At 40.2% G+C, this 26,118-nt stretch overlaps 1 protein-coding gene and 1 long non-coding RNA gene across 7 annotated transcripts in view; one reads left to right on the forward strand and one right to left on the reverse strand.

Moving 5' to 3' along the window:
* The window catches only part of ABCB11 (ATP binding cassette subfamily B member 11), a 109,527-nt gene that overhangs the window by 23,932 nt on the left and 59,477 nt on the right, over positions 1-26,118 (forward strand). For all 6 annotated transcript variants that reach the window (XM_070476083.1, XM_070476081.1, XM_070476079.1 and 3 more), the window contains 6 exons: positions 7,135-7,222; positions 8,483-8,616; positions 11,571-11,742; positions 15,376-15,500; positions 18,047-18,221; positions 25,813-25,926. In XM_070476083.1, the coding sequence (XP_070332184.1) occupies positions 7,135-7,222; positions 8,483-8,616; positions 11,571-11,742; positions 15,376-15,500; positions 18,047-18,221; positions 25,813-25,926 (808 nt within the window). The remainder of the gene's footprint in view (positions 1-7,134; positions 7,223-8,482; positions 8,617-11,570; positions 11,743-15,375; positions 15,501-18,046; positions 18,222-25,812; positions 25,927-26,118) is intronic.
* LOC110149900 (uncharacterized) lies at positions 9,107-16,364 on the reverse strand. Its single transcript, XR_002317567.2, has 3 exons — positions 15,330-16,364; positions 12,305-12,359; positions 9,107-11,785 (listed from the first exon to the last, which is right to left on the reverse strand). It is a non-coding gene; the product is annotated as an uncharacterized lncRNA (long non-coding RNA).

Genomic DNA, 26,118 nt, shown 5'->3' on the forward strand with positions numbered 1-26,118 from the left:
GATCTTATCAACGTATGCTGGTCCTTTAATGGACCGGAACCTGGTGGTCCGGAGTCGACGGTAAGAAAGTAAGAGAGAGAAAGAGGCTGATAGCGCTTGTTGGTCCTTTAATGGACCGGAACCTAGTGGTTCCGAGAGTAAGAGAGAAAGAGGCTGCTATCCCCTGGTTTACGCGGAAAGCCAATAGAGTCCTATTCTCAGGGCGGCGCTGCTGCGCGGAGGCACCGGGCGCCTCTCGAATGGGTGAAGGCGCAGTGCGCCTTCTCGAGAGGGGCTTAGAAGCCCGGGCCAGAAAGTGAGCTCAGCGGGCCTCCGCGCGCCAAGGAATCAGCCAGAAATAGAGAGAGAGAAAGAAAGAAAGAAAGACACGGGGACCAGAGCTCTGATGGAGCAAAGGTGTTTTAATCAACATGGTGTGGGCATATATACTGTCTTACCAGGTGGTTATTCTCAGCAAAGACAAAGATTAAAATTCCAGACTTACAAAACATAAGATGATCCCTATCAAAGAGAGAGAGTTGCAAACGATCACCCTTTACCATTTGGCTCATAAAAAGGAAGAAATGCCTGGATTCCTCAGCCCTGGGAAAGGCGTGCCTCTCCTCTTAATTCCTGAATATTCAGGAACCAATAAGGGCCAGAGGGTTCCTGGCAGATCCAAAACAGCACACAGGAAGCCTCTTGTTAAATGCTTCCTGACAAACATAAAAATGCATGTACAATGTAGGAGCTGGTTTTTCTCTTTCATTATATTGATTTCAACATATCAGTTATTGTCCATTTGATGGAATTTTAGGCTGGAGCCTTCCAAATGGCTGAGTGAATAAGACTGAGAAGGATGGCAGAACATTAGGCTTTCTGACTAGCTTCTCAGAATTTATTTGCTCAGAGTAGTCAAATAATAAGGTAACAGAATGAAAGAAGAAAAAAAAATCACAATGCAGTTTACTTTTTAAAAAAAAAAATCCAATTAAAGTGTAAAAATTCAAATGGAAGCTACAAAGCCTTATAACTTAATTGTGGAAGTGACATACCATCATTTCTGCTATTTTCTGTTGGTCACACAGACCAACTCTGGTGTAATTTGGGAGACGACTACACAAGAGTGTGAATACCAGGAGGCAAAAATAATAAGGGGCTCCTTGGAGGCCGACCCACAGCCATTGGGAAGTTTGTCCTTACCTACTCGACATGGATGTGTTGATGCAGAAATCTAAGTCTGTACTTCCTCCTGGATTTCAGTCTATTTTCTTAGCAATATACATTTATCTTATGCACTCAAGTACTATTTTGAAGTTAGACACTGAAGACCAGGTACTTTGAAAAACAGTTTTATCAGGATTTAATTCATATATCATAAAATTCACCCACTTAAATACCATAAAATTCACCCACTTAAAGAATCCAGCTCAGTGGCTTTTAGTATATTCACAGAGCCAATTTTAGAACATTTTTGTTATTTTACTATCACCTAAATTTCACTCCCCAGTTCCCCATCCTCCCCTCAGCCCTAGACAACCACTAATCTACTTTCCATCTCTGTAGATTTGCTTATTCTGGACATTTCATGTAAATAGATTGATACAATATGTGGGCCTTTGTGACCAGCTTCTTTAACTTAGCCTAATGTTTCCAAGGTTCATCCATATGGTATTATTAGCGTAAATTAATACTTCATTTATTTTAATTGCTGAATAACATTTCATTGTATGAATATAATACATTTATTATGTGGATATAATGTGTGGGTTTATCCATTCATCAGTTGATGGACATTTGAGTTGTTTCCTCTTTTCAGCTATTACAAATGCTGCCACGAACATTTGTGTACATGGTTTCCTATGGACATATGTTTTCATTTCTCTTGAGTAGATACCTCGGAAGGGGATTTACTGGGTCAGATGTTAATTATATGTTTAACCACTTGCAGAATTTCCAGACTGTTTTTCAAAGTGGCTGTACCTTTTTATGAGCTTCCTGAGTGGCTCAGACAGTAAAGAATTTGCCTGTAATGCAGGAGACCTGGGTTCAATTCCTGGGTTGGGAAGATCCCCTGGAGAAGGAAATGGCAACCCACTCCAGTATTCTTGTGTGGAGAATCCCATGGACAGAGGAGCCTGGTGGGCTACAGTCCATGGGGTCACAAACAGCCAGACATGACTGGGTGACTAACACTTAACAGGTGTGAGGGTTCAAGTTTCTTCACATTTTCACCAACACTTGTTATTATCTATGTCTTGACTGTAGCTCCATGCATGCATGCGTGCTCAGTTGTGTCTGACTCTTTGCCACCCTATGAGCTGAGATTTCCAGGCAAGGATACCGGAGTGGGTTGCCATTTCCTCCTTCAGGGGATCTTCCTGACCCAGGGGTTGAATCTGAATCTCCTGCACCTCCTTGCATCGGTAGGTGGATTCTTTACCGCTGAGCCACCTGGGAAGTGTTGACTATAGCTCCAGTTGGCTGAATAATGGCCTCCAAAGATATCTACGATATTTCTGTGAATGTTACCTTGTATGGGAAAAAGAGTCTATGCAGATATAATTAACTAAAATATCTTGGGATTGGGGAGATTATACTGGATTACCCAGGTGAGCCCTAACTACAATCACGAGTATTTTTTAAAGAGACAGTTACTAAAAAGAGGCAGAAGGAGATCTGACTTTAGAGAGAAAAACAGACAAAAGGTGCCTGTAAGGGACTGAAGTGAGGTCCCAAGCTCAGGAACCCCTGTAGCTACCTGAAGCTGGAAGAGGAAGAAACAGATTCTCCTCTAGAGCCTTTGGAGGAAGTGCATCCCCACCAGCACCTTAATTTCAATCTTGTGAGACTGAATTTCAGACTTCTGGTCTCCAGAAATGTGAGAAAGATGGAAATATGTGTAGATATCAAAGGCTGACATAAGGAACCTTTGAATGAAGAAAATATTCTGCTCCTCATTGTATCGAAGTCAACATCCTGGTTGTGATAATGTCCGATAGTTTTGCAAGATGTTACCACTGGGAGAAAACTAGATAAAGGGCATGCATAATCTCTCTGTAATATATCTCACAATTGCATTAGCCATTCTGGCAATGTGCTAGCATAGTGTGAGGGTATTCTATAAAGCAGTTTTACCTAGTAATAAATCATTTGTCCATAGGTCAATGTCCCACGCATTGAGGAATACGGACCCTTTGATATTTTGGAAGTAAGATGTGCATGCATTTCTACCAGTTGGGTTGCCACTGATATTCACTCTAATGCAACAGTCCTCAACCTTCTTGGCACCAGGGACTGATCTTGTGGAAGACATTTTTTCCCCATGGATTAGGTGTGGGGAGGATGGTTTCAAGATGATTCAAGTACAATAAATGTACACTTTGTTTCTAACCTAATGCTGCCACTGAGCTAATGGGAGGTATCCATATGCGGCCCAGAGGTTGGGGACCTGCTCTAAGGTGTCAGTGCTACTGAGTCTACGGTTCATAAGAACCCCTATGAACCCCTACAGTTCGTAAAAACCCTAGTGAAAGGAGAGCTTCTGGTGAGTCAATGCATCTTGTCATAAAGATCTCCTAGGTATCTTCAATGAGAAACCTAAGGCTGTAGTACATCTGAAACCTTGGTATACATTGCTGTTTTTCAGTTGCTAAGTCGTGTCCGATTTTTTGTGACCCCATGGACTACAGTACACCAGGCTTCCCTGTCTTTCACTATTTCCTGGAGTTTGCTCAAACTCATATCTATTGGGTCAGTGATGCTATCCAACCATCTCATCCTCTATTACCCTCTTCTCCTTCTGCCCTCAGTCTTTCCCAGCATCAGGGTCATTGAGTGATTCAATTTTATTTATCTCATTTTTCATAAAAAGCAAGGCAAGAATCCTCATATCATCGTAAAATCCTCAAGAATCCTCATATCATCTATTTTACCTTTTCCTTCTAATTGATATTTTTCTCCCCTCTTCTCTCTTTGACAAATGTGTCAGGGCAATCTTAATTTACTCAAGTAGGCATATGTCAATTTTGCTGTTAAAAAGTAAGACACTCAAATCACCTATAAACTTTATAGAATACTTTCTAGGATTTTATAGTCATGATAAGTTTTCCACCATGCAGATGACAAAGAGTCTGATCTGCAGTCAAAGGATCCAAGTCAATCTCCTGTTTTCCTTCCTAACAGTTTTTCTGATAGGCTTGCCCTGTTGTTCCAGAAATATTCCAAAATAGTCTTTAAAACTCTAATGACTCTTCCCAGAATAAATAAAACTGAGTTAATGATTCATCTCTGGGGTGCCTCACGAGTGAGAAGAACCACAAACCACACATGTTCCTATCCACACCCCCCAACAGTGATGCAATTCTCCTGAACTTTGCTCCAGTAAATCCCACAGCTGGGTCAATGCTCAGCAACCTTCGTCCATGACTGGCAGCTGCATTTTTCATGACAGGCACTCTCTCACTTCTGCTTACATAGTCTGTAGAATAAATGCATCCGAGGGAATATAAGTAAAACTTTTTGACAAATTCTCATAGTTTTCTGTTTGGGGGACACACAAATTTTATTTCACAAACAGAAAACTAAGAGCATGCACTCATTTATACATTAGAAATCTTTACTCATCAGTTCCATTCAGTCGCTAAGTCGTGTCCGACTCTTTGTGACCCCATGAACTACAGTACACCAGGCCTCCCTATCCATCTCCAACTCCCAGAGTCCACCCAAACCCATGTCCATTGAGTCAGTGATGCCATCCAACCACCTCATCCTCTGTCATCCCCTTCTCCTCCTGCCCTCAATCTTTCCCAGCATCAGGGTCTTTTCAAATGAGTCAGCTCTTTGTATCAGGTGGCCCAAGTATTGGAGTTTCAGCTTCAACATCAGTCCTTCCAATGAGCACCCAGGACTGATTTCCTTTAGGATGGACTGGTTGGATCTCCTTGCAGTCCAAGGGATTCTCAAGAGTCTTTTCCAACACCACAGTTCAAAAGCATCAGTTCTTTGGCACTCAGCTTTCTTTATAGTCCAACTCTCACATCCATACATGACTACTGCAAAAACCATAGCCTTGACTAGATGGACCTTTGTTGACAAAGTGGTGTCTCTGCTTTTTAATATGCTATCTAGGTTGGTCATAACTTTCCTTCCCAGGAGTAAGTGTCTTTTAATTTCATGGCTGCAATCACCATCTGCAGTGATTTTGGAGCCCAGAAAAATGAAGTCAGCCACTGTTTCCACTGTTTCCCCATCTATTTGCCATGAAGTGATGGGACTGGATGCCATGATCTTATTTTTCTGAATGTTAAGCTTTAAGCCAACTTTTTCACTCTCTTCTTTCACTTTCATCAAGAGGCCCTTTAGTTCTTCTTCACTTTCTGCCATAGGGGTGGTGTCATCTGCATATGTGAGGTTATTGATATTTCTCCCGACAATATTGATTCCAGCTTGTTCTTCTTCCAGCCCAGCATTTCTCATGATGTACTCATATGCATATATGTTAAATAAGCATATTTATTTGCTTATTTATGCAAATAAGTTAAATATTTGCTTTTAACTTATATAAGTTAAAAGCATATAAGTTAAATAAGCATATAAGTTAAATAAGCAGGGTGACAATACACATAATACTCATAATACTACATTATATACTGTATCTTTGTAGGTATTTAGTTTTTGAAAAGGCCTCTGATTGTGGATACTTATATATAAGTTTATGATTTTCTAGATCTTGTTCACTCTTGGGGTCCCCTTAAATCATCATGAAAAATTAGGAATGTGGTAAACACAGACATATTAGCTGATTTGGAGACTGTCAGAAAGACTAAGGCAGTTGTTTCCTTCCTTTTAAGTATTTTTCAAGTGAAAGAAAAATCTAGAAACAATTGAGTACCTACTAGTGTAAGGTATTATAACAGGCCTCAGCAGTGAAAGCAAGCAGTCTTTTCTCTCAAGTCACTTGCAGTTTACTAGCAAGAGAAACATGAATATACTCAAAATAAATATATCCAATAAAAATATTGAATAATAGTGCAAAATGGCAACAAAATCTGCCATGGAATAGTAGTTTGTTGTGAATTAAATAAACTATAATTAAATACTTTGTCTGAATTCAGTAGAGGGAGAAAACAATTCAAACTTGGGTCAAAAAGGAAGGCTGATAGATAGCAGAAAGCTGGTAGAATAAGAACATCTAGGCTAAAGATGCTACTTTCTGATTCTCTAAAGAAATGCATATCTAGTTTGTCTCCATGGCTCAGATGTATCATCAACCAATGTGTTAATTTTCCAGTGACAAAACTTATTTCCCAAAAACAATTTCAGAATCATTTTTTTTCTCCCCTTCCTGCTCCTGCCAATTCCAAACCCTGTGTCACAATGTGATAGCTGTGATGGGAAAATGCTGTATAGCTTTCTTGCCTCCTCCCAAGTTCTTTGACTTCACCCTTAGAGATTGTCCTAGAGAGCAAAGCTTTCTGGGCTGTGGTCAGCAGAAAGACTTGGAGAAGAAATTGTTTTTCTCTCCCTATGGGATGATGTGGCTCAACGGTAAAGAATCTGTGTGCCAATGCAGGAGACGTGGGCCCACCAGGCTCTTTTGACCATGAAATTTTCCAGGCAGGAATACTGGAAGGGGTTGCCATTTCCTTCTCCAAGGGATCTTCCTAACCAAGGGATTGAATCCACGGCTCCTGTGTGCTGATTTACAGCACATATCTCTTTACCAGTGCCTTTGCAGACACTGGTCTGGCTTTTTGAAATCCTTCTCCAGCTGTGACTGTGCTTTCACTAGTAATGACCACGAGTGAAAGGGGCCTCAGTGACAGAGCTCTAGGCTGCCATCTAGGGTCCCCTATCTTCCCACAGCTGCCTATTAATTACTACGCAACCCTCACATCTCTACCGGTAAACACGAAGGAGGTAGGCATGTTTGCTATGATGGGTACCGTGAGGTCTGTTTGAGGATTTGGATTGATTGTAATTCTACACAGATAAAGTGCTTTATTCATTTTATTTGCAATATGTATGTAACATACAATGTGTATATTTTAAATATATAATATGTGTATTTTAAAACCCTCTGTATGCACAAAGCCAGTCTTTGGTAGCTAGATCCTACCTGTGAGTCTTACCATTTTTTCCCCTCTTTTGAAGGTTTATGGACATTGAAGCTGAAATGGTCAACTTTGCCAGTTACTATGCTGGCGTCGCTGTTGGAGTGCTTGTCACAGGATATTTTCAAGTTAGTGACACCTGCCTTTTATTTATAGATCAACATCTGGGTTCAAAGACATGACAATGAAATGCAAAATGTGTTCTTTAAAGTTATTCAGAATCCCCAAGGGCTACAGTTTTATTTCAGGGGGATGAAGAGGATGGGAAAGAATTTTTCCTCTCAGCTGGGGAGGAGGATATGGGCACTTGCGTAGAGAGGTAGAGAACAGACATTCAGCTTCTGTGTCTTGTCCTCCCCTGCCCTCCCTGCTTCACTCTCTCTTCTAAACTCAGAAATAGTGGAGGATGTTTTCATACAGGGAGACTGAGTCCCTGTGGAAAGCGGATGTGGGGAATTGGAGGAAAGCAAGGTTGACTTTCTTTTTTCTCTTGAATTCCAACCCAAATTCTGTAAACCAAACCCATATTCTAGATTTCAGTTATGGGAGGGCTTGGTGTTATTTAACTCTTACTAAGGAAGAAAAACATTTTATCTTTTGCCTTTTCATGTAGAGAAAATAATAAATTCCCCCTACTCTCCATTCACTTATGAATTCCAGGAAGTTAGTTTTAGTTATAAAGAGAATGAGTTAATCCTCCCCCCCCCCCCCACCTCTCCCCACTATCCTGGCACTAAAGCTTTAATGACAGGCTTCTTTTGCTTGGGAGGGAAACTGTAGGCAAGATTCCCTGCTTATGTCCTAATTTTTGTCTTACATTTTTCTGAAAATCATTGTCCAAGAGCTTGAAAACTGCAGGCATTCATATTAAGTCATTTCAGTCATGTCTGACTCTTTGTGACCCTTTGAACCATAGCCCACCAGGCTCCTCTGTCCATGGGATTCTCCAGGCAAGAGCACTGGAGTGGATTACCATGTCCTCTTCCAGGGTTGAAAACTCGGCATGCATGCTTATTGGCAGGCCTCTCAGGAGAAAACTTTACTTGGAAGTGGCATGCAGAAGTAGTGATTTAAGAGCAATTATTTACTTTTGGTGTGATGAGCCTTTTTTTACACATGAGGAGAGTGATGGTTAATAAGGTTAACTCTGGAAGTGGTCAAGCTGGATTCAAACTCAAGGCTCTGGCTTCCCTGTTCACAGGGTTCCACCTGTCTCGACTCTCAGCTGCAGATGTCAGAGCTTACATTTTCATTCTGAACAAGAGGCATGTTGTGAATTACTTTCCCCTTTTTTTGAGCTGTTCTAGTGAAAGTATTTTCTAATGAAAAGAGAAGGAATTAATGCCTGTTTTTATCACAATGCTAAACACTCCTTGCTCCATTTCCAGATATGCTTTTGGGTAATTGCTGCAGCTCGTCAGATACAGAAAATGAGAAAATTTTACTTTAGGAGCATAATGAGGATGGAAATTGGATGGTTTGACTGCAATTCAGTGGGAGAGCTGAATACAAGATTTTCTGAGTAAGTGGCTGGTAGGATTTTTTTCTTTTTCTTTTTTTGGCCTGTACCACAGGACATGTGAGATCTAGTTCCCTGACCAGGGATTGAACCTGTGTACCACAAAGTGGAAGCATGGAGTCTTAACCACTGGACTGCCAGGTAAATCCCTGGTAGGATATTTTAATGGATGTGTGATTTTTCTCTAATGAAACTTTTGTTTCTAAATTAATGACAATTGGAGAAACATTTTCAGTTCTTTTTGCTGCATTTTGTCTAAGTTGGGCTTTTATAGGTAGCATGACTTTTTCATAGATAATGGTTTATCAAATATGACTATTAAAAATTGAAAGCTGGGATATGACAGTTTTGTTTGTAGGTCCTGGATTAAAATATTAGAAATGAAGTACTACGGAAGACAGTTTAAAAGAAGTAGGGTCATCTGGCCTTGAAAGGAGAAACTGAGGGATGTCACAATCTATGTCCCCATAAGGAAAACAATGCAATCAGAATGAATGATTAATATCTTGTTTTGTCTGTTGATGTAATTTCTGCACATAAAAACAAAAGCAAAAATTCTAAATAGTTTGAGAAAGATTTAAACTGAAAACTGGAAAAAAAAAAAAAACCAAAACCTGAAAACCGGATTTAAATCCAGCTTATTGCTAAACACTTTGTTGTAGTTTAGTCACTAAGTCATGTCCTACTCTGTGTGACCCCCGTGGACTGCAGCTCGCCAGGCTCCTCTGTCCATGGGATTTCCCAGGTAAAGTACTGGAGTGGGTTACCAAGCCCTTCTCCAGGGGATCTTCCTGATCCAGGGATTGAACCTGCATCTCCTGTATTGGCAAGTGAATTTTTTTTACCACTAAGCCACCCACAAAGCCCATACCTAAATATTAGTTTGAGTCATTAATAGTACCCCTCAATCCCGTGTAATTTTTGAATGATCCAAGCCCTGAGTAATGAGAACTGTTGAATCTTATTGAAATTTGAGGTCCCGTGAAAGACAGTTAGCAGTGTAGTGACAATAAAAGCAGACTGAATATCGGGATCCCTAGTCTCCAGCACTGATTCTGCCTTTACTTATTTTGACTTTGAATAGATACTTATCCTTGTTAGAATACAATTGTCTAATCTCCATGTAGTATCTTAGATCCTTTTGCTATTAAGTCCTGACCCTTGTTTGCTCCATCTGGACAAGAGATTATGGAAAGTTTGCTGGAATATGAATTTACTGTAATTATTGTCAACCAATACTCTGGAGCACTTACCCTGTGCAAGGCATTAAGGTATACCACAGAACTCCTGATCTCAAGGAGCTTACATAGCAAATAATAAGAGCTAATATATATTGATCACTTACAGTATGCTAGGCACTGTTCTACATACTTGACATATATTAACTAATCCTCATTGCTACCTATTGAGGTAGGTTCTGTTATTATTCACATTTTATAGATGAGGAAACTGAGACACAGAAAGATTAAGTAACTTGCCCGAGAAGAGCTTGTGTTTAAATTCAGAGTCTGGCGCCAGAGTCAGGACTGTTAACCACTCTCCTATACTACCTATAAGCAGGAAGCAATAATTACATACACATACAGGAAAACATGTATACAGATTAATTGGAGGCTTCCCTGATGGCTCATCAGGTAAAGAATCTGCCTGCAATGCAGGAGACACAGGTTAAATCCCTGGGTCAGGAAGATCCCCTGCAGGAGTAAATGGCAATCCATTCTAGTATTTCTTGCCTGAAAAATCCCATGGACAGAGGAACCTGGCGGGCTATACAGTTCAGTGGGTTGCAAAGAGTCAGTTATGACTAAACCACTAAGCATACACACAGAGATTGATCACATTGCTATGGAAACACCAGGAAGAAGATAATACTTCTTCCTGGAAGATTATGTAAATTTTTATGAAATAGGTGGTAAGTGAGTAGAACTTTGAGACTGAAAAGATTTAGCATATATAAAGGAAAGAAGGGTTCTTCATGTCAGACCAGGATGTTAGCTTTCAGTTCAGTTCAGTTCAGTCGCTCAGTCATGTCCAGCTCTTTGCAGCCCCATGGACTGTAGCACACCAGGCCCCCCTGTCCATCACCAACTCCCAGAGCTTGCTCAAACTCATGTCCATCGAGTTGGTGATACCATCCAACCACCTCATCCTCTGTTGTCCCCTTCTCCTGCCTTCAATCTTTCCCAGCATCAGGGTCTTTTCCAATGAGTCAGTTCTTTGCATCAGGTGGCCAAAATACTGGAGTTTCAGCTTTAGCATTAGTCCTTCCAATGAATATTCAGGACTGATTTTCTTTAGGATGAACTGATTGGATCTCCTTGCAGTCCAAGGGACTCTCAAGAGTCTTTTCCAACACCACAGTTCAAAAGCATCACTTCTTCGGTGCTCAGCTTTCTTTATAAGTCCTGCTCTCACATCCATACATGACTACTGGAAAAACCATAGCTTTGTTAGCAAAGCAATGTCTATGCTTTTTAATATGCTGTCTAGGTTGGTCATAACTTTTTTTCCAAGAAGCAAGTGTCTTTTAATTTCATGGCTGCAGTCACCATCTGCAGTGATTTTGGAGCTCAAGAAAATAAAGTCTCTCACTGTTTCCATTGTTTCCCCATCTATTTGCCATGAAGTCATAGGACCGGGTGCCATGATCTTAGTTTTTTGAATATTGAGAAAGAAAAAGAAACAAATAAGATGGTTTCCAAAAGCCTTTGCCTATGTTGAGTGAACATCAGTTGGGAAAATTGGATTAAAGGCAAACTCTCTTCGCTATGAGGAGAGAGGCTTAACGACCTTCCACACTACAGCAAATTTTCCAAGACATGAGAAGCTACTAAGTTTCCCAAGGGCAGTGGGATACAGAAATGGGAACATTTAGAAAAAAAAGGTTAAACTTTCTGGGCAAGATATTTGAATTGATCAAATTCAGTTTTAGTGATCAAAGCCTCTTTTGTTTCTAGTGATATTAATAAGATCAATGATGCCATTGCTGACCAAATGGGTATTTTCATTCAGCGCATGACCACGAGCATCTTTGGGTTCCTGATGGGATTTTACCAGGGTTGGAAACTGACCTTGGTTATTATCTCTGTCAGCCCTCTCATTGGGATTGGAGCAGCCATCATTGGTCTGGTAAGAATGTCTTCTCACTTCTTTCCATGGGAAAACCTTTGCACTGAGAAACAGCCAAAAATGTGAAACTTGTTTCCCTTCTCCTGAGTGTGTTTAGTTAACATCATTACCACTATATTGATTTATTTTGTGATTATTACTCAGTATCAAATAACATTTCATTATTAAAGGTGACTGTTTTAATAACATACATATTATTATATTAGTAAGATTAGAAATGTGCTTAGACACTCAGTCATGTCTGACTCTTTGTGACCCCATGGACTGAAGTCTGCCAGGCTTCTCTGTCCATGTGGATTCTCCAGACAAGAATACTGGAGTAGGCTGCCATGGTCTCCTCCAAGAATAACTGTATTAACTGGACATTTAGTATTTTGCCAGGCATTATTAGGAGCTTCATGGACATGATCTATAATTTTACAACAATCTTATAAAGTATTAATGCCATTTTAAATACAAGAAATGGAGGCTCAGAGAGGTAAAGGGACTTTTACAGAACTGCACAGCCAGCAAGAGACAGAACAGGATTCGAACTCAAGGAAGCCTGATTCCAAACACCTACCCACTGTCTAGTGTACATATGGCTTCCGTGGTCTCCCAAGTTTAGATGCTTCCCTCTGAAAGAGCCAGCAAATATACCTGGATCAGTAACAAGCACATACAAGAGATTTCTGCAATCACACTGTGTTCTCCATCCCATGTGATCAGTTTCAGAGAGGTATCTAACCCATTCAGAGAAGTATCCCAGTCAGTTTCCATTCCCCAGGTATACAAGTCAGGAAAAAGTGTAGGAGTAGGAACTTGGGGTCACCCCCCAAAAAACACTCCCAAAGATTGAGAAATTATTTCATTTTACTTTCAGAGCAGTCATATGAGATAACACATCATGGGATCTGGCACACTAATAATTTGCTGTAAACGAGAATAGAGTTTGAAAAACCGCACACATATTCACATCACTGAGCAACAGGTACCAATCATCATGACTATATTTTCTAGCAAAATATTCTCTACCCTCCACTGGCTATATTACTCAAACACATCTCAGGTAATACAGAGTGACAATAGTAAAGAGCTCACTCTACTTAACTAGGTCACCACCTGGCTCTATCACTTGGCTCAAGAAAAATATGTTTAATCTGTGAAATGTCAGTTTCCTCCTTGTTAAAATAAAGTTAATACCCCACAAAGTCATTGTGATGACTCAAGGCATTATCCATGTTATGCACTTAGCACAGCAGCAGGCACAGAATTAATTGCTAAACATATATTAGCTTTTATTTTTTTCTCAATCTACTGAATCATGCAAGCTTTACAACAGTTTTTCCTATCAAATGCTTTCCAGTGGCACTCCAGGAAAGCCTCAACTTTTCCAGAGGGTTGTTGGGGACTCTGCAAACATTTGATTCAGCATTTTTCCCCTCTAAATGTATTTAATCTCTTACTTCAAACCCACCATAGATTAATAATCACCCTCAAATGGCTCATGTGTCACATTTTAACATGTTGGAGACCAATAACATAGCCTGGCTTACTTGGTCTCAAATAGGCTCAAAGCACAGTTTCTCTTGTCATCTCAGTGACCATATTTCAACTTCTTGTAAATATGTCACCAATTTGGAATGTTGTAGTTCTACACTGGTTTCTTCTTGAATTCAGGTCTGTGCAAGTTTGTGTAAAATGATGTGAGCAATTTTACAAAGCTCAATTCAAAAGCAGAACAGGAAAAGGTGAAGGGGGCAATATATGACATATTAGAAATGATTGTGGGTCTTATATGCCTCTTCTGACTTTTATATTTACTGTAGAAAACATGATATTGCCAATATGCATCTTTTAAGCTCCTATATCAGTTTAGCTGGGGTATTAAGAGATTCTTTAATGTGATTTCCTGGTGGCTCAGATGGTAAAGAATCTGCCTGCAGTGCAGGAGACCAGGGTTTGATCCCTGCGTTGGGCAGGCCTCCTGTAGAAGTGAATGTCCACCCACTCCAGTATTCTTGCCTGGAAAATTCCATGGACAGAGGAGGCTGGCAGGCTACAGGCCATGGGGTCACAAAGAGTTGGACACAACTGAGTGACTAACATTTTCACTTTTCATTTTACAATAAAAACTGATAACATTTGCACCTACTTAATTTTCTCATTACTATGTTACCTATCAGCTTCTCTGGTGGCTCAGTGTTAAAGAATCCGCCCACCAATGCAGGAGACACAGGTTCAATACCCGTGTTGGGAAAATCCCTTGGAGAAGGAAATGGCAACCCAATCCATTTTTCTTGCCTGGAAAATCCCATGGCAGGCTACAGTCCATGGGGTCTCAAAAGAGATGGACACAACTTAGCAACTAAACAACAACAACATGCTACCTCTATATATTTCAGAAGTACATTAGAAGAGGATTGTGGTAAAAACTGCAATGGCATCCATACTAACCAAATTCAAATTTTAATGTTGACAAAAATATTCTCACTTTCCTTTATTGTTGCCTTTTCAATCTTGTGAAATAAATATACTGGAATAAAAACTACTTGTATGCTAAAATTCTAAGATTTTGTTTGATAAGAGTTTCGTTGCTAAAAGTTTGCAAAAACTTGGAATAAAAACTCCCTTGGTCTGGGTACTATATATATTTTTTAGATTTCTGAGTCAGTTACTCTTTCACAACATTTGCTTTCTCCCCTTCTTGTTTCTTAACCTGTGTCAGGGAATTCTTCAACCGATTCTAACTAGGACTCAATTCAAGTCCAATTTTAGAAGAAGTAACTTGTTTAATATTAAGTCTTTTTCTTTCCTTTTGTGAAAAGCAAACCTAGTTAGATGAACCCCTACGGTAGAGTCAAAGTGGTGTAATATTTATCTGAAGTTTTCTCCTTTGGAATTACCTCTGCATATCATATCATGTGTCTGGCTGCTCAGAACCTCTTTCTTATTCTATATTCTAACCAATATGATGCCTGCATGGGCGGCGGTCTTTGTATCTGGTATTCGTAAACTGTAACATGGCCTTTGGTCAATAGTAATGAAACGTGACAATTTGACTTGAAAACATCATTAATATGATGACTGAAATGCTGTGGTCCCACAAAATGCTCTATTTGGGACTTAATCTGTGAGAGGTTTTTTGAAGCTGACTTTTAATGGAATTATTTTGATATGTCAACAAACATCCGTGAACGAGGCTTGGTGGTGGTACTGGTTTAGTTGCTAAGCTTTATCTGACTCTTTCGTGACGTGGTGGACTATAGTCTGCCAGGCTCCTCTATTCCTGGGATTTACCAGGCAAGAATATGGGGATGGGTTGCCATTTCCTTCTCCAGAGGATCTTCCCAATACAGGGATCGAACCCGAGTCTCCTGCACTGCAGGTGGTCTCTGGCATTGTTGGTGGTCTCATGCATTGCAGGTGGTCTGCATTGCAGGCAGATTCTTTACTGACTGAGCCACCAGGAAAGCCCAGATGAGGCTTAACATGGCTCAAACTTGGACCAAATTCTTTCTTTGTTAAACACTGTTTCAGTGGGAATCCAGTTTTGTCTTAAGCCATATCACATGCTAAAAGAACCACTGAGGGACAAGGTGACTTACCTAATTATCTGGTCTTCACATTTTATTTTCTTCTTTTGGATTTCAGAGTGTGTCCAGATTTACCGACTATGAATTAAGGGCCTATGCCAAAGCTGGCTCAGTTGCTGATGAAGTCATATCATCTATCCGAACAGTGGCTGCTTTTGGTGGTGAGAAAAAAGAGGTTGAAAGGTTAGTTAATTGAGGGACTTCCCTGGTGAATCAGTGGTTAAAACTCCGAACTTCCAATGCTGGGGCTGTGCGTTCTATCTATCCCTGGTCAGGGAACTAAGATCCCATGACTTGCAGCAAAGCCAAAAAATAAAATAAAAAGGGAGTAAGAAATAAAAAGAAAAAAAGCTAGTTAATTGAAATGTCTGACATTTCCTTGGAGTTTGTTGATCTGCACACTACCCTGAATCTTCCCCCATTTTGTATAAAGTGGCAGATTCACCTTGCTATGGTGCCCAGAGGGAGCTTTTGTTCAAGAAATAGCTAAGCAAAGTAATAAGATTGGTGAAAACACTTACAAAAGACTCCCAAACCTTTAGCTCTGTGTTTTTGAAGATGATGTAGTTGGTAGTTTTTAAAAAGTCGTTTTAGTTTGGATACTTACGTCAAACTCTGATGATGTATGTGTATACACCCCACACACACTTCATGCCAGTCTAAACCACTGTCTTCTGCCATTAAGAAAAAGCCTACAAGATTTAAAATGCAATTCTGCACATTTTTATTGAATAGCTCTTTATTCAATGTGTTTTACTTAGCTACTGTATGCTCATTTGAAGTCCAAGATTTCCATTCAATCAAAAAAAATTTGACATTGATATATTATAGACCATCATTCTAGGAGATAATAATTGTTAATGAATATCAAAACCTAAATGGCAAAACAACACAACTGTTAAAACTTTGACTTTGTTTATTTTTCCATTTATTTAGTATTTATTGAGTGTTTATCAGGTTCTAGGTACTGATTCTATAAAATAGCCACCAACTTAATTAAACTCTTATTTCATATGTTGTAGATCTAGCATGATCACATTATCAGTTGCTACCAAATTCACCAAATGAAAAATAAAATAGGATTTACAATATCTAATTATCCTGTTTTCTTTTTTCTCTCTTGCTTCTTTTGGTTGTGGAAAAATAAGGTTATCTCATTTCTCATAAAAAATTTCAATAGCCCATTTCCTCCACCATGAGAGGTATTATCTTTCATACCATATGACTTAATAAAAGAATTCAGGCTGCCTCCGCCGCCGCCGCCGCCGCAGCCTCTGGGAGCCTGGGAAAGGGGAACCGCGAGCTAGCGAACGACTCAATCCCCGGGGCGCCGGCGGCAGCCGGGGCCGGGGCAGGCGGCGGGGGAGGCGGCGGCGGTCCGCACCAGCCATGCCGAATAAAAACAAGAAGGAGAAAGAATCACCCAAACCAGGGAAAAGTGGGAAAAGTTCAAAAGAGGGACAAGACATAATAGACTCAGAGATTCCCAGCAGGAAAAACAGCCTTATTGCTGCCCCGTCTGCAGTATCTAGTAAAATAAAAGTGCCAGCCCCTCAGCCCACAGTGAAGAAAGACAAACGGCAAAATTCTTCCAGGTTTAGTGCCAGCAATAATAGAGAACTTCAAAAACTACCGTCTTTAAAAGACGTCACGTCGTTGAGTCAGCACAGCCGCCCTGTAGCCTGTGTCGGATGATACCGGCATCCGAAGTCCTTGTCACATGTTGCTCACGCTGCCTTCCTTCCTTACGTCCCTGATTGTTCTTTGGTGTGTGCTGGTCATTGTACTCAAACATTTGAAATAAACTAAAACCTAGGATGAAAAAAAAAAAAAGAATTCAAACTCAAATAGTGTTGCAGTGAAAAGTAAAGGAATGGGTTCTTTTCTTTTTCTTTCCTGAGGACAAGAAGATAAAGAGAACAGTGAGAAGACCTGAACATTCCTAGTTTTTTTTTTACTTTAACTGTTGCTAACTCTGCGTATCTATAACTAAGTTTGCTTTTCTGCCCCCTTACTCTGCAAGAGTTGCACATCACACCTATTATCCTTTGCTTACCTTTGCAACCACCTCTTCCCTTTGTAGCTCTTCTTTTTACATATCAGGAAGAAGGCCACTGAGCCACGAAACTGCCAAACTCAATTACTGGGTTATTGACGCTAGCATATGTTTCTGAACAAGATCCTAACACCTTTGTTTCTCACCGCTGGCTCCTGACTGCAAGCCCTCATCTCATATAAGCCCCTAGACTCCTCATGGAGGGGGTCACAGTTCTTGAGGCTTGAGCCCACTATGTTTGTCTCTCTGCCGGTTGAGTATTAAAGGCAGCTTCCCATGTCCTCCAAGCTCTGTCTCTGTATTTTCTTATTCAGCTCGTTGGCAGATAAAGTGACGATTTTGGCCAGCAACAACAGTACTGGATCTCTCATGTCTAAATCTTTTCCTTGAAAATTCTTTTCTCCTGGGGGCAAAACGCCCCATCATACTCATCTAAGAAGTCATCAACTCTGAGACTTTCTTAGGCAACATCTATCAATACATTGTCAATGTCAGCTTGAAACAAATTCTAAGAAACTATACAGATGTGATTGTTGTTTTCTTTCCCTACAGCTGCTCTGTGTTTGGAGTGATTTTATTATCATTGATTAAAACCACTGCATTGTGGCCTGTTTTAAACATTTTACCTTAAGCTGCTGTTGCTAAAATAGACCCAAATGTTTTCTCTTCACAGGTATGAGAAAAATCTTGTGTTTGCCCAGCGCTGGGGAATTAGAAAAGGGATAGTGATGGGATTCTTTACTGGATTCATGTGGTGTCTGATCTTCTTGTGTTACGCGCTGGCCTTCTGGTATGGCTCCAAACTTGTCCTGGATGATGAAGAATATACACCAGGAGCTCTTGTTCAGGTACTTCCATCTTGATGACCTAGACAGAACATTTCCTGCCTGTATCTTGGAAAAGTCCACAGAGAAGGCACTTTGTTTATTCCATTAGTATCTGAGAGAGGACAGCCTCAGTGATTTGATGGAGTCCATCAGCAGATACAAGCAATACTTATGACTTTTATAGTAGAGGGATGTTGAGCACTTGAGTTGATAAGGTTCACGATTTAATGCTTTTCAATCAATGGAAGATTTTATAGCTGTAAAACAATGATTTTTCTGAGTCCAAAAGATAATATGCCATGAAAATGGAAAGTCAGGGGATCTCTCAGCTAAAAATTAACAGTTTATGTGGTTGAGCTTAATAATAGCATGAGATATGTGCTGGACATAGTTGCGAAATAAAATGAGTTATTAAAATATGAAGCCAATAATACCCTCAACTGAACAGGTAATACAGGTATATTTTATTTCTCATTTGCAATGTAGCAAAGCTATAGCTAATGCCTTGGCTACTTTAATTTCCAATATCTTTTCAGTTGTTCTTTCAAGAATTAATTATTGAGCATCTACTATATGCCAGATTCATACAAAGTGCAGAGGATTCAATAGTGAGCAAAAGAGGTGTGATCTTTGCCTTGATCGAATTTACAGTTTAGTGGGGGCAGGTTAGCAGTAACTAAATAATCACATCACTGTGTAATGACAATGCTTTTATACACTACAGAGGACAGAGCCCTCAACTGTGAAGAGCAGGGTAACCAGGTGTAGCTGGGGTCAGGGAAAGCTCTTCCTCTTGCTTGCTATCGCCAAATCTTCCCTCCCTGCCACCTTTATAGCTCCTGTCCTTGTTCAAATTCTTAACTGGATGGCACTTCCCCATTCAGGTGTTCCATGGTCATCCAATCTTTTTGTTTTTTTTAAGTGCTAGCCTTTTCTTGGGGCTTCCATGATGGCTCTGTGGTAAAGAATCTGCCTGCCAATGCAGGAGACCTGGGTTTGATCCCTAGGTCATGAAGATCACCTGGAGAAGGAACTGGCAACCCACTCCAGTATTCTTGTCTGGGAAATGCCAAAGACAGAGGAGCCTGGCAGGCTACAGTCCCTTGGACAGTATGGGATCTTTAGTTTTCAAGGCTTTTATTTATTATTATTTTTTGGCTGTGCCCTGTTGCATGTGGAATCTTAGCTTCCTGACCAGGGGCAGAACTTAAGTTCCTTGCAATGGGAGCTCGGAGTCTTAACCACTAGAACACCAGGGAAGTCCAGTCATCTTATCTTTAATGTCTTTATGAACTTTTCCTTTAGAGTCCTTGAATGCATCTAAACACTTGCATTTACTTATATTTGTTCCAGTTCGTTCCCAACTTCACACAGTAAGCTCTATGAGGTCAGGGAGATAAAACAAGAAATATATGTTTCATTTGACCTGTTAATTATTCAATAAAGTATATTAATTTAAAAGGCATGCAAGTGGTTTCATATAAGATTTAAAACAAATTGGTTCCAGGTTCTTGTAGGACAGGCATAAATTAAATAATGCAAAATACAAAAATCTCATATAACAGAAATTTACTAGCCAGAAGACTGCAATTTGATACCTACTGCTTTTGTACAAATACATATCTAGGGAAAGTTGAATAGAAATTTTATTTGCAAATAGAAATGGTTATTAGAGGTCAGGCCATAATCATTCTAAGCCATTGACTTTATTTATTTCATTAAGAACCTAATAATACACTAAGAATGACTTTTTAAAAATATATGTATCTATTATTTAGCTGCACTGGGTCTTAGCTGTGGCACATGGGATCTTTAGTTGTGGCACATGAACTCTTAGTTACAGCATGTGGGATCTAGTTCCCTAACCAGGGGTTGAACCCAGGCCGCCTGCATTGGGAGCTTGGAGTCTTAGCCACTGGACTACCATGGAAGTGCCATTAATGATGACTTTATAAATTTTAGTTTTTTCTTTTAAAGATAAACAGTTGGCATCACTTGAACTTTGTTTAAAAAAATTAAATATGATGAATCACGTTAAAATGTTTTATAAACCTTAAAGGGATAGCATAGAAGGAAAGTGTTACTATTAATTTAAGCACTTACTTAATAACTTTAATACAGCTTTGCACATTTGAAAAGCCAGTGAAACTACTGCAGGTCTAAAATCTGACTGTAAAGTCTTTTTCTTTATTGACCTAATGACTCAAGAACGTCTAGCTTTACCGAACTAGAAATACCTGTAGTTGATTTCAGTCTCAGCAGCTTGTATCTGCTCATTCTGCAGAAAGGCATTCATTGAGAAAAGACATTCTTCTTATGCTTTCTTGACTGACTAGAGGAGAGAAGTGTTCACAAATAACAGTTTCAGAGGGAATAATGAGAAAATGGTAAATTTTTAGTTGGAACCATTGAATTAAAAAAAAAAATCCTTGGTGAGTCTCTCTAGAAAAGATCCAATTTTATGGTTTTGTTAAAAGATAAATTCAGGCATATTAAAATTTTTAGGGGTTTATTTGAGAAAATATAATTCCAGTTGGGCACATCAAACCAGGAGTAGCTAGAGGGGTTCTATTAATAGAAGTTAGGGAAAAGACTTAAACAGAGAGGAGAAGAGGAAGAAGCAAAGCCAGTAAATTATTGGGCTGGCTGTAGCTTAAGTAATTGCCTTATTTTGTTGTTGTTTTAGTTGCTAAGCTGTGTCCTACTCTTTGCCACCCCATGGACTGCAGTACACCAGGTGATTAGATAGCATCACCGGCTCAATGGACATTAGTTTTACCTAACTCCGGGAGCTAGTTGCCTTATTTTGGAAAGCCTCTTTGGCTGTTCATGATTAGCTTTGTCCTTAGCTTTTGATTTCTTAGCCTTGAGGCATTCAGGCTTAGGTTTTGGTGGCTTACATGAGCTGCTAAGGCATTAATGCTACCTCAGTCTAATGGCAACCTTGTTTAACTCATTTAACAAGTTTTCACCTTCAAGTTTCCTGCCCAGTGGATTATAGGCTACTGTATACCTTCTATAAAGAATTCCTTTTCTCAACTGATATTTCTTGAGTACTTACTATGTGCAGACATGATATGTAATATGTCTCTAATGTTTAATCATAAGTTACTAACCTTACCTCTTACTCCTTGTAAGCCACCATTTATATCTTAAGAAATTTTTCTTTGGGAAGATGAGAGACATTCTTTAACAGTATAATCATTGGTAAGCATTCCCTTTCTGGTTCTTTCTCTTTCTTTCTCTTGCATGTGCATGCACTTTATTGGCCATGCTCTGAGCTGCGAACTATTAAGGCTGAGTTTGCATGAGCTGAGTGTTTTTAATCCACTAAACTAATTAACAATTAGGTTAATCTAACACATTTTGTGATGCACAAAATCATTATTGGCTGCATGGTAATTGGGCCTAAATGGTAAGTAGTTCACATAAATGGCTGTAATTAGTATCACTTGTACATGGACAAAAACCACAGTCTGTGATCTATTACAAAAAAAGATAAAAAGGAACTGAATGGTGCTGAAGTCTGCTCTTTCATGCCCCTTTTAAGTTTCAGGACTGAGTAATGAAAAAGTAACAGCAGTAATAGAGAGGAGCATTATTTAGTGTATACAAGGTGTCAAGCACTGAGTGAAGTATTTAGTATAATTACCATGTGTACTATTCACAATTTCACTCTGTAACTGATGCCATTATGCCAGCACTTGAAAATGAGTTGGAGCCACGAGGTGAGAATTATATGTCAAGTAGCAGAGGATGGGATTTGAGCCCAGATTTCTGCGATTCTGGGACCCGACCCATTAAGTACTGTTTTCCTGTTTCTGAATCTCTTCCAAAGGGTCACAGATTCCATTTTATTTTATTTATTTAATTGAAGTACAGTTGATTTACCATGTTGTGTTAGTTTCAGGTGTAGAAGAAAGTGATTCAGTTATACATATATACATATATATATATATTCTTTTTCAGATTCTTTTCCATTATAGGTTACCACAAGATATTGAATACATCAATAGTTCCCTGTGCTATGCAGTAGGTCCTTATTGTTTATCTTTCTATATATAATAGTTTGCATCTACTAGTCCCAAACTCCCAATTCATCCCTCCCCGACTCCCCTCTCCTTTCGTAACCACAAGTTTGTTTTCTGTGCACAGATCCCCTCTCCAGCATAGCGCACCCTCAGATACACTGTTCCTCACAGGCTTCTTTTGCCCACCTTCTTCCCACACTACTGTTTACAGGGCTAAAGAGTGTGATATTTAGAATGAGAGATGATGGTCTACCAGGAGATGTGCTAGCTCCTGCAATGGTATTAGTGCCTGCAATTCAGGAGACCCAGATCGGATCCCTGGGTTGGGAGGATCCCCTGGAGAAGGGAGTGGCAACCCGCTCCAGTATTCTCATCTGGAGAGTTCCATGGACAGAGGAACCTGGTGGTGGATGGTGGGGGTGGGAGGGTGGGTTGCAGAGTCAGACACAACTGAGCAACTAACACTTTCACTTTCTGTCTGTCTCACTCACTCTTCACTTAAGAACCCCAAGAGAGACGTTCATTTCAGGCAATGCGTGCAAAAACCAGGCTGATCAAGGTTTTGACTTCAAACTTCAGTTTAGGCCACTAGTGAATTGGTCTAGAATCTAGACCAGGGGTCAGCAAACAATGGTCCGCAAATCAAATCCAGACTGTGGCCTGTTTTTGTAAATAACATTTTATTGGAACATAGCCACAGTCACTTGTTTCCTACTGTCTATGAAAGCTTTTGTCCTACATAGTTGAGGAATTGAGTTGAATAACTGCTTCAGTCCATATGGCCTGAAAAGCCTAAAATGTTTACTAACAGGTCCTTTATGGAAAATGTTTACCAACTCTTGAACTAGGACATGTGGAAAATTAAACCAAGAACAAGTACTGTTCTGTCTGTTCATCTTATCACTTCCTATGTGGAATCTCACTTCTTTCATCACCATCATCACTATTATTTTCATAGCTGTCATTAGATTAATCATCTCTACACACATTATCATTTAATCCCTGTAAAAACTCCTTGACATATATGCAGTCATTTTCCCCGTGTTATCAATAATGAAATCGGGGCTTGAGAGATTAAGTAATCTGCCCATGGGAGGAATACTTGCCATAATTAAGGAAAAGGACAGATGGACAGGTGGAGGACAGATGAAGAGAGAATGTTTGTCTCCATGCATAGCCTAGGGAATTCAGGGAGAAGTCAAGAAGAAGCTGGCCCACAGCATCATGATATATAGAACAGAGAGGATATTAGAGAGGGAGGAGATGGCTAACAGGCTTTGAGAAGCCCCATGGCCTAGCCATAAGGGAAAAAGAGAATGGGGAGGAATTTGGGGTATTTTGTTCCGATGTGATATAATCTATGGGAAGAATCCAGCTCATGAAACTACCACAGACTAGGATCACTTGATTACCTGAAAAAGACTACATTCAAGCAGGAGTCAACCTTTATTTTAGCTCAGCAAATAGCTCCAATCCTCAATATATGGTGACCGAGGAAACAGCCTCCATGTGAGTCACGTGACAACCAAGCATTCTTTGGTTGAAAGGGTAGAGAGAAAGAATCATGTGCCCATCCTAGACGCCAGCTTGAGGAATTGCCTCTTCCTTTACAAATAGCACTGATGAAAACAGTGCTGTTGGCTAGGGACAGCTGATTGTGATCAGATAGCCTTCCTCTAACTCAGCGAGATGGCCAGGTTTATGCGTCAAAGGATGGCTTCCCCAGCTCTACGCAGGAAGCTGGCCACTCCACTTGTGTGCAATAGCAGCAGATGAGCCTGACAGCTGGACAAAATGTGAATGGAGAAAGTGAAAGTCACTCAGTCATGTCCGACTTTTTGCGACCCCATGGGCTATACAGTCCATGGAATTCTCCAGGCCAGAATACTGGAGTGGGTAGCCTTTCCCTTCTCCAGGGGATCTTCCCAACCCAGGAATCGAACCAGGGTCTCCTGCATTGCAGGCAGATTCTTAACCAACTGAACCATCAGGGAAGCCCTGTATTCAAATAGTGCTCTACCAGTTAATATACATTGAGACATTACGTAGTTAGGCTATCTCTATACACCTCTGTTTTCTCTATCATTGTAAGGATTAAATGAAATAATACAAGTAAAGAACTTAGAAACATACCTTATTATTGTTGTTGTTATTACTGGTGGTAGTAGTATAACTGTGCATGCGTGAGTGCTAAGTAGCTTCAGTTGTGTCCAACCTTTGCGACCCTATGGACTGCAGCATGCCAGGATCCTCTGTCCACAGGATTTTCCAGGCAAGAATACTAGGGTGGGTTGTCAAGCCCTCCTCAATGGGATCTTCCCAACCCAGGGATCAAACCCTCTTCTCTTACATCTACCTGCATTGGCAGGTGGTTTTTTTTTTCACCACTAGCGTCACCTGGGAAGCCAGGTATAGCAGTAGTTATCCTAAAAATTAGTTCTCTAGTAGCAGGAATATGGGGCTTCCCTGGTGGCTCAGGCAGTAAAGCGTCTGCCTACAGTGCGGGAGACCCGGGTTTGATCCCTGGGTTGGGAAGAATCCCCTGGAGAAGGAAATGGCAACCCACTCCAGTACTCTTGCCTGGAAAATTCCATGGACTGAGGAGCCTGGTAGGCTACAGTCCATGGGGTCGCAAAGAGTCGGACACAACTGAGCAACTTCACTTCACTTAGCAGGAATATAGCAGAAGCAGCAGTATTGCATGTAACAAACTCTAGGACAGTCAAGCTAATAATAGTGTCTTTATTGTTTCAGTAACCCTTTCACCAGAAAACCATTGTAAGGCTGTTTATATAATGAATCAAATTCTTGTGTCATGACTCTAACCCACTCAGTGTCTATATGCTGCCTTACACCTCTTACTGACCTAAAAACATGTTATTCTTTGTAGAATAGTGATGTGCAATCAAAAATAATGTAATCTTTTAAATCATAACAGTAGAAAAATTGGAGATACTTTACAGAACAAAAGCTATCCCAAGTGTTTCCAAAGAGTTATTTAGCTTTCAAACTCCCACAGAAGGAACTTGCCTGGTGGTGCAGTGAACAGGAATCTGCCTGCCAATGTAGGGGACATTAGTTCAATCCCTGGTCCAGAAAGACTCCACATGTTGAGGAGCAGCTAAGCCCATGCACCACAACTACGAGCCCATGCTCTAGAGCCCAAGAGCTGCAACTACTGAAGCCCCCACAGCTGAAGCCTATGCTCCACAACAAGAGAAACTACTGCAATGAGAAGCCTGTACATTAAATTGAAGAGCAGCCCCCATCCTCGACACATCTAGAGAAGGCCCGCATGCAGCAATGAAGACCCAGTGCAAAAAAAACTAATTAATTAAAATAAATAAAATTTTTAAAAAGCTGTGTTGTGAGCTGTCCTATAGAGAGGACCATGTGATAAGGACTGCATGTCTCTGACCAACAAAGACCAAGGTGGTCTGCTCACAGACATTAAAAAAAATAAATAAAACTCCCATAGAAGAATATTTCTGAGAAATTTTTGAGTTCACATGGATAGCCCAAATGACAATGAACACTATTTACAAACTGATAAAAACTATGTTTATCTCTTTTTATTTCAGATTTTCCTCAGTGTCATAGTAGGAGCTTTAAATCTTGGCAATGCCTCTTCCTGTTTGGAAGCCTTTGCAGCTGGGCGTGCTGCAGCCGCCAGCATCTTTGAGACAATAGACCGGGTATGTAAAAGCCAAAAGTAACGGCCATTAGCAAGTTGAGGGTGGGGCGAGAAATGAACTCATGAGGAATTTATCCTCAGTGTTTAAAAGTATGAGGAACTATCACAATGCCCTTAATTCAACAATACTTAATAAGTACTGTCATGAGCCAGACCACAGTCTGAGATGGGAGTGAGTGCAAGAGTGAAATAC

The sequence above is a fragment of the Odocoileus virginianus genome, chromosome 13, assembly GCF_023699985.2.
Source record: "Odocoileus virginianus isolate 20LAN1187 ecotype Illinois chromosome 13, Ovbor_1.2, whole genome shotgun sequence".
NCBI classification, from domain to species: Eukaryota; Metazoa; Chordata; class Mammalia; order Artiodactyla; family Cervidae; genus Odocoileus; species Odocoileus virginianus.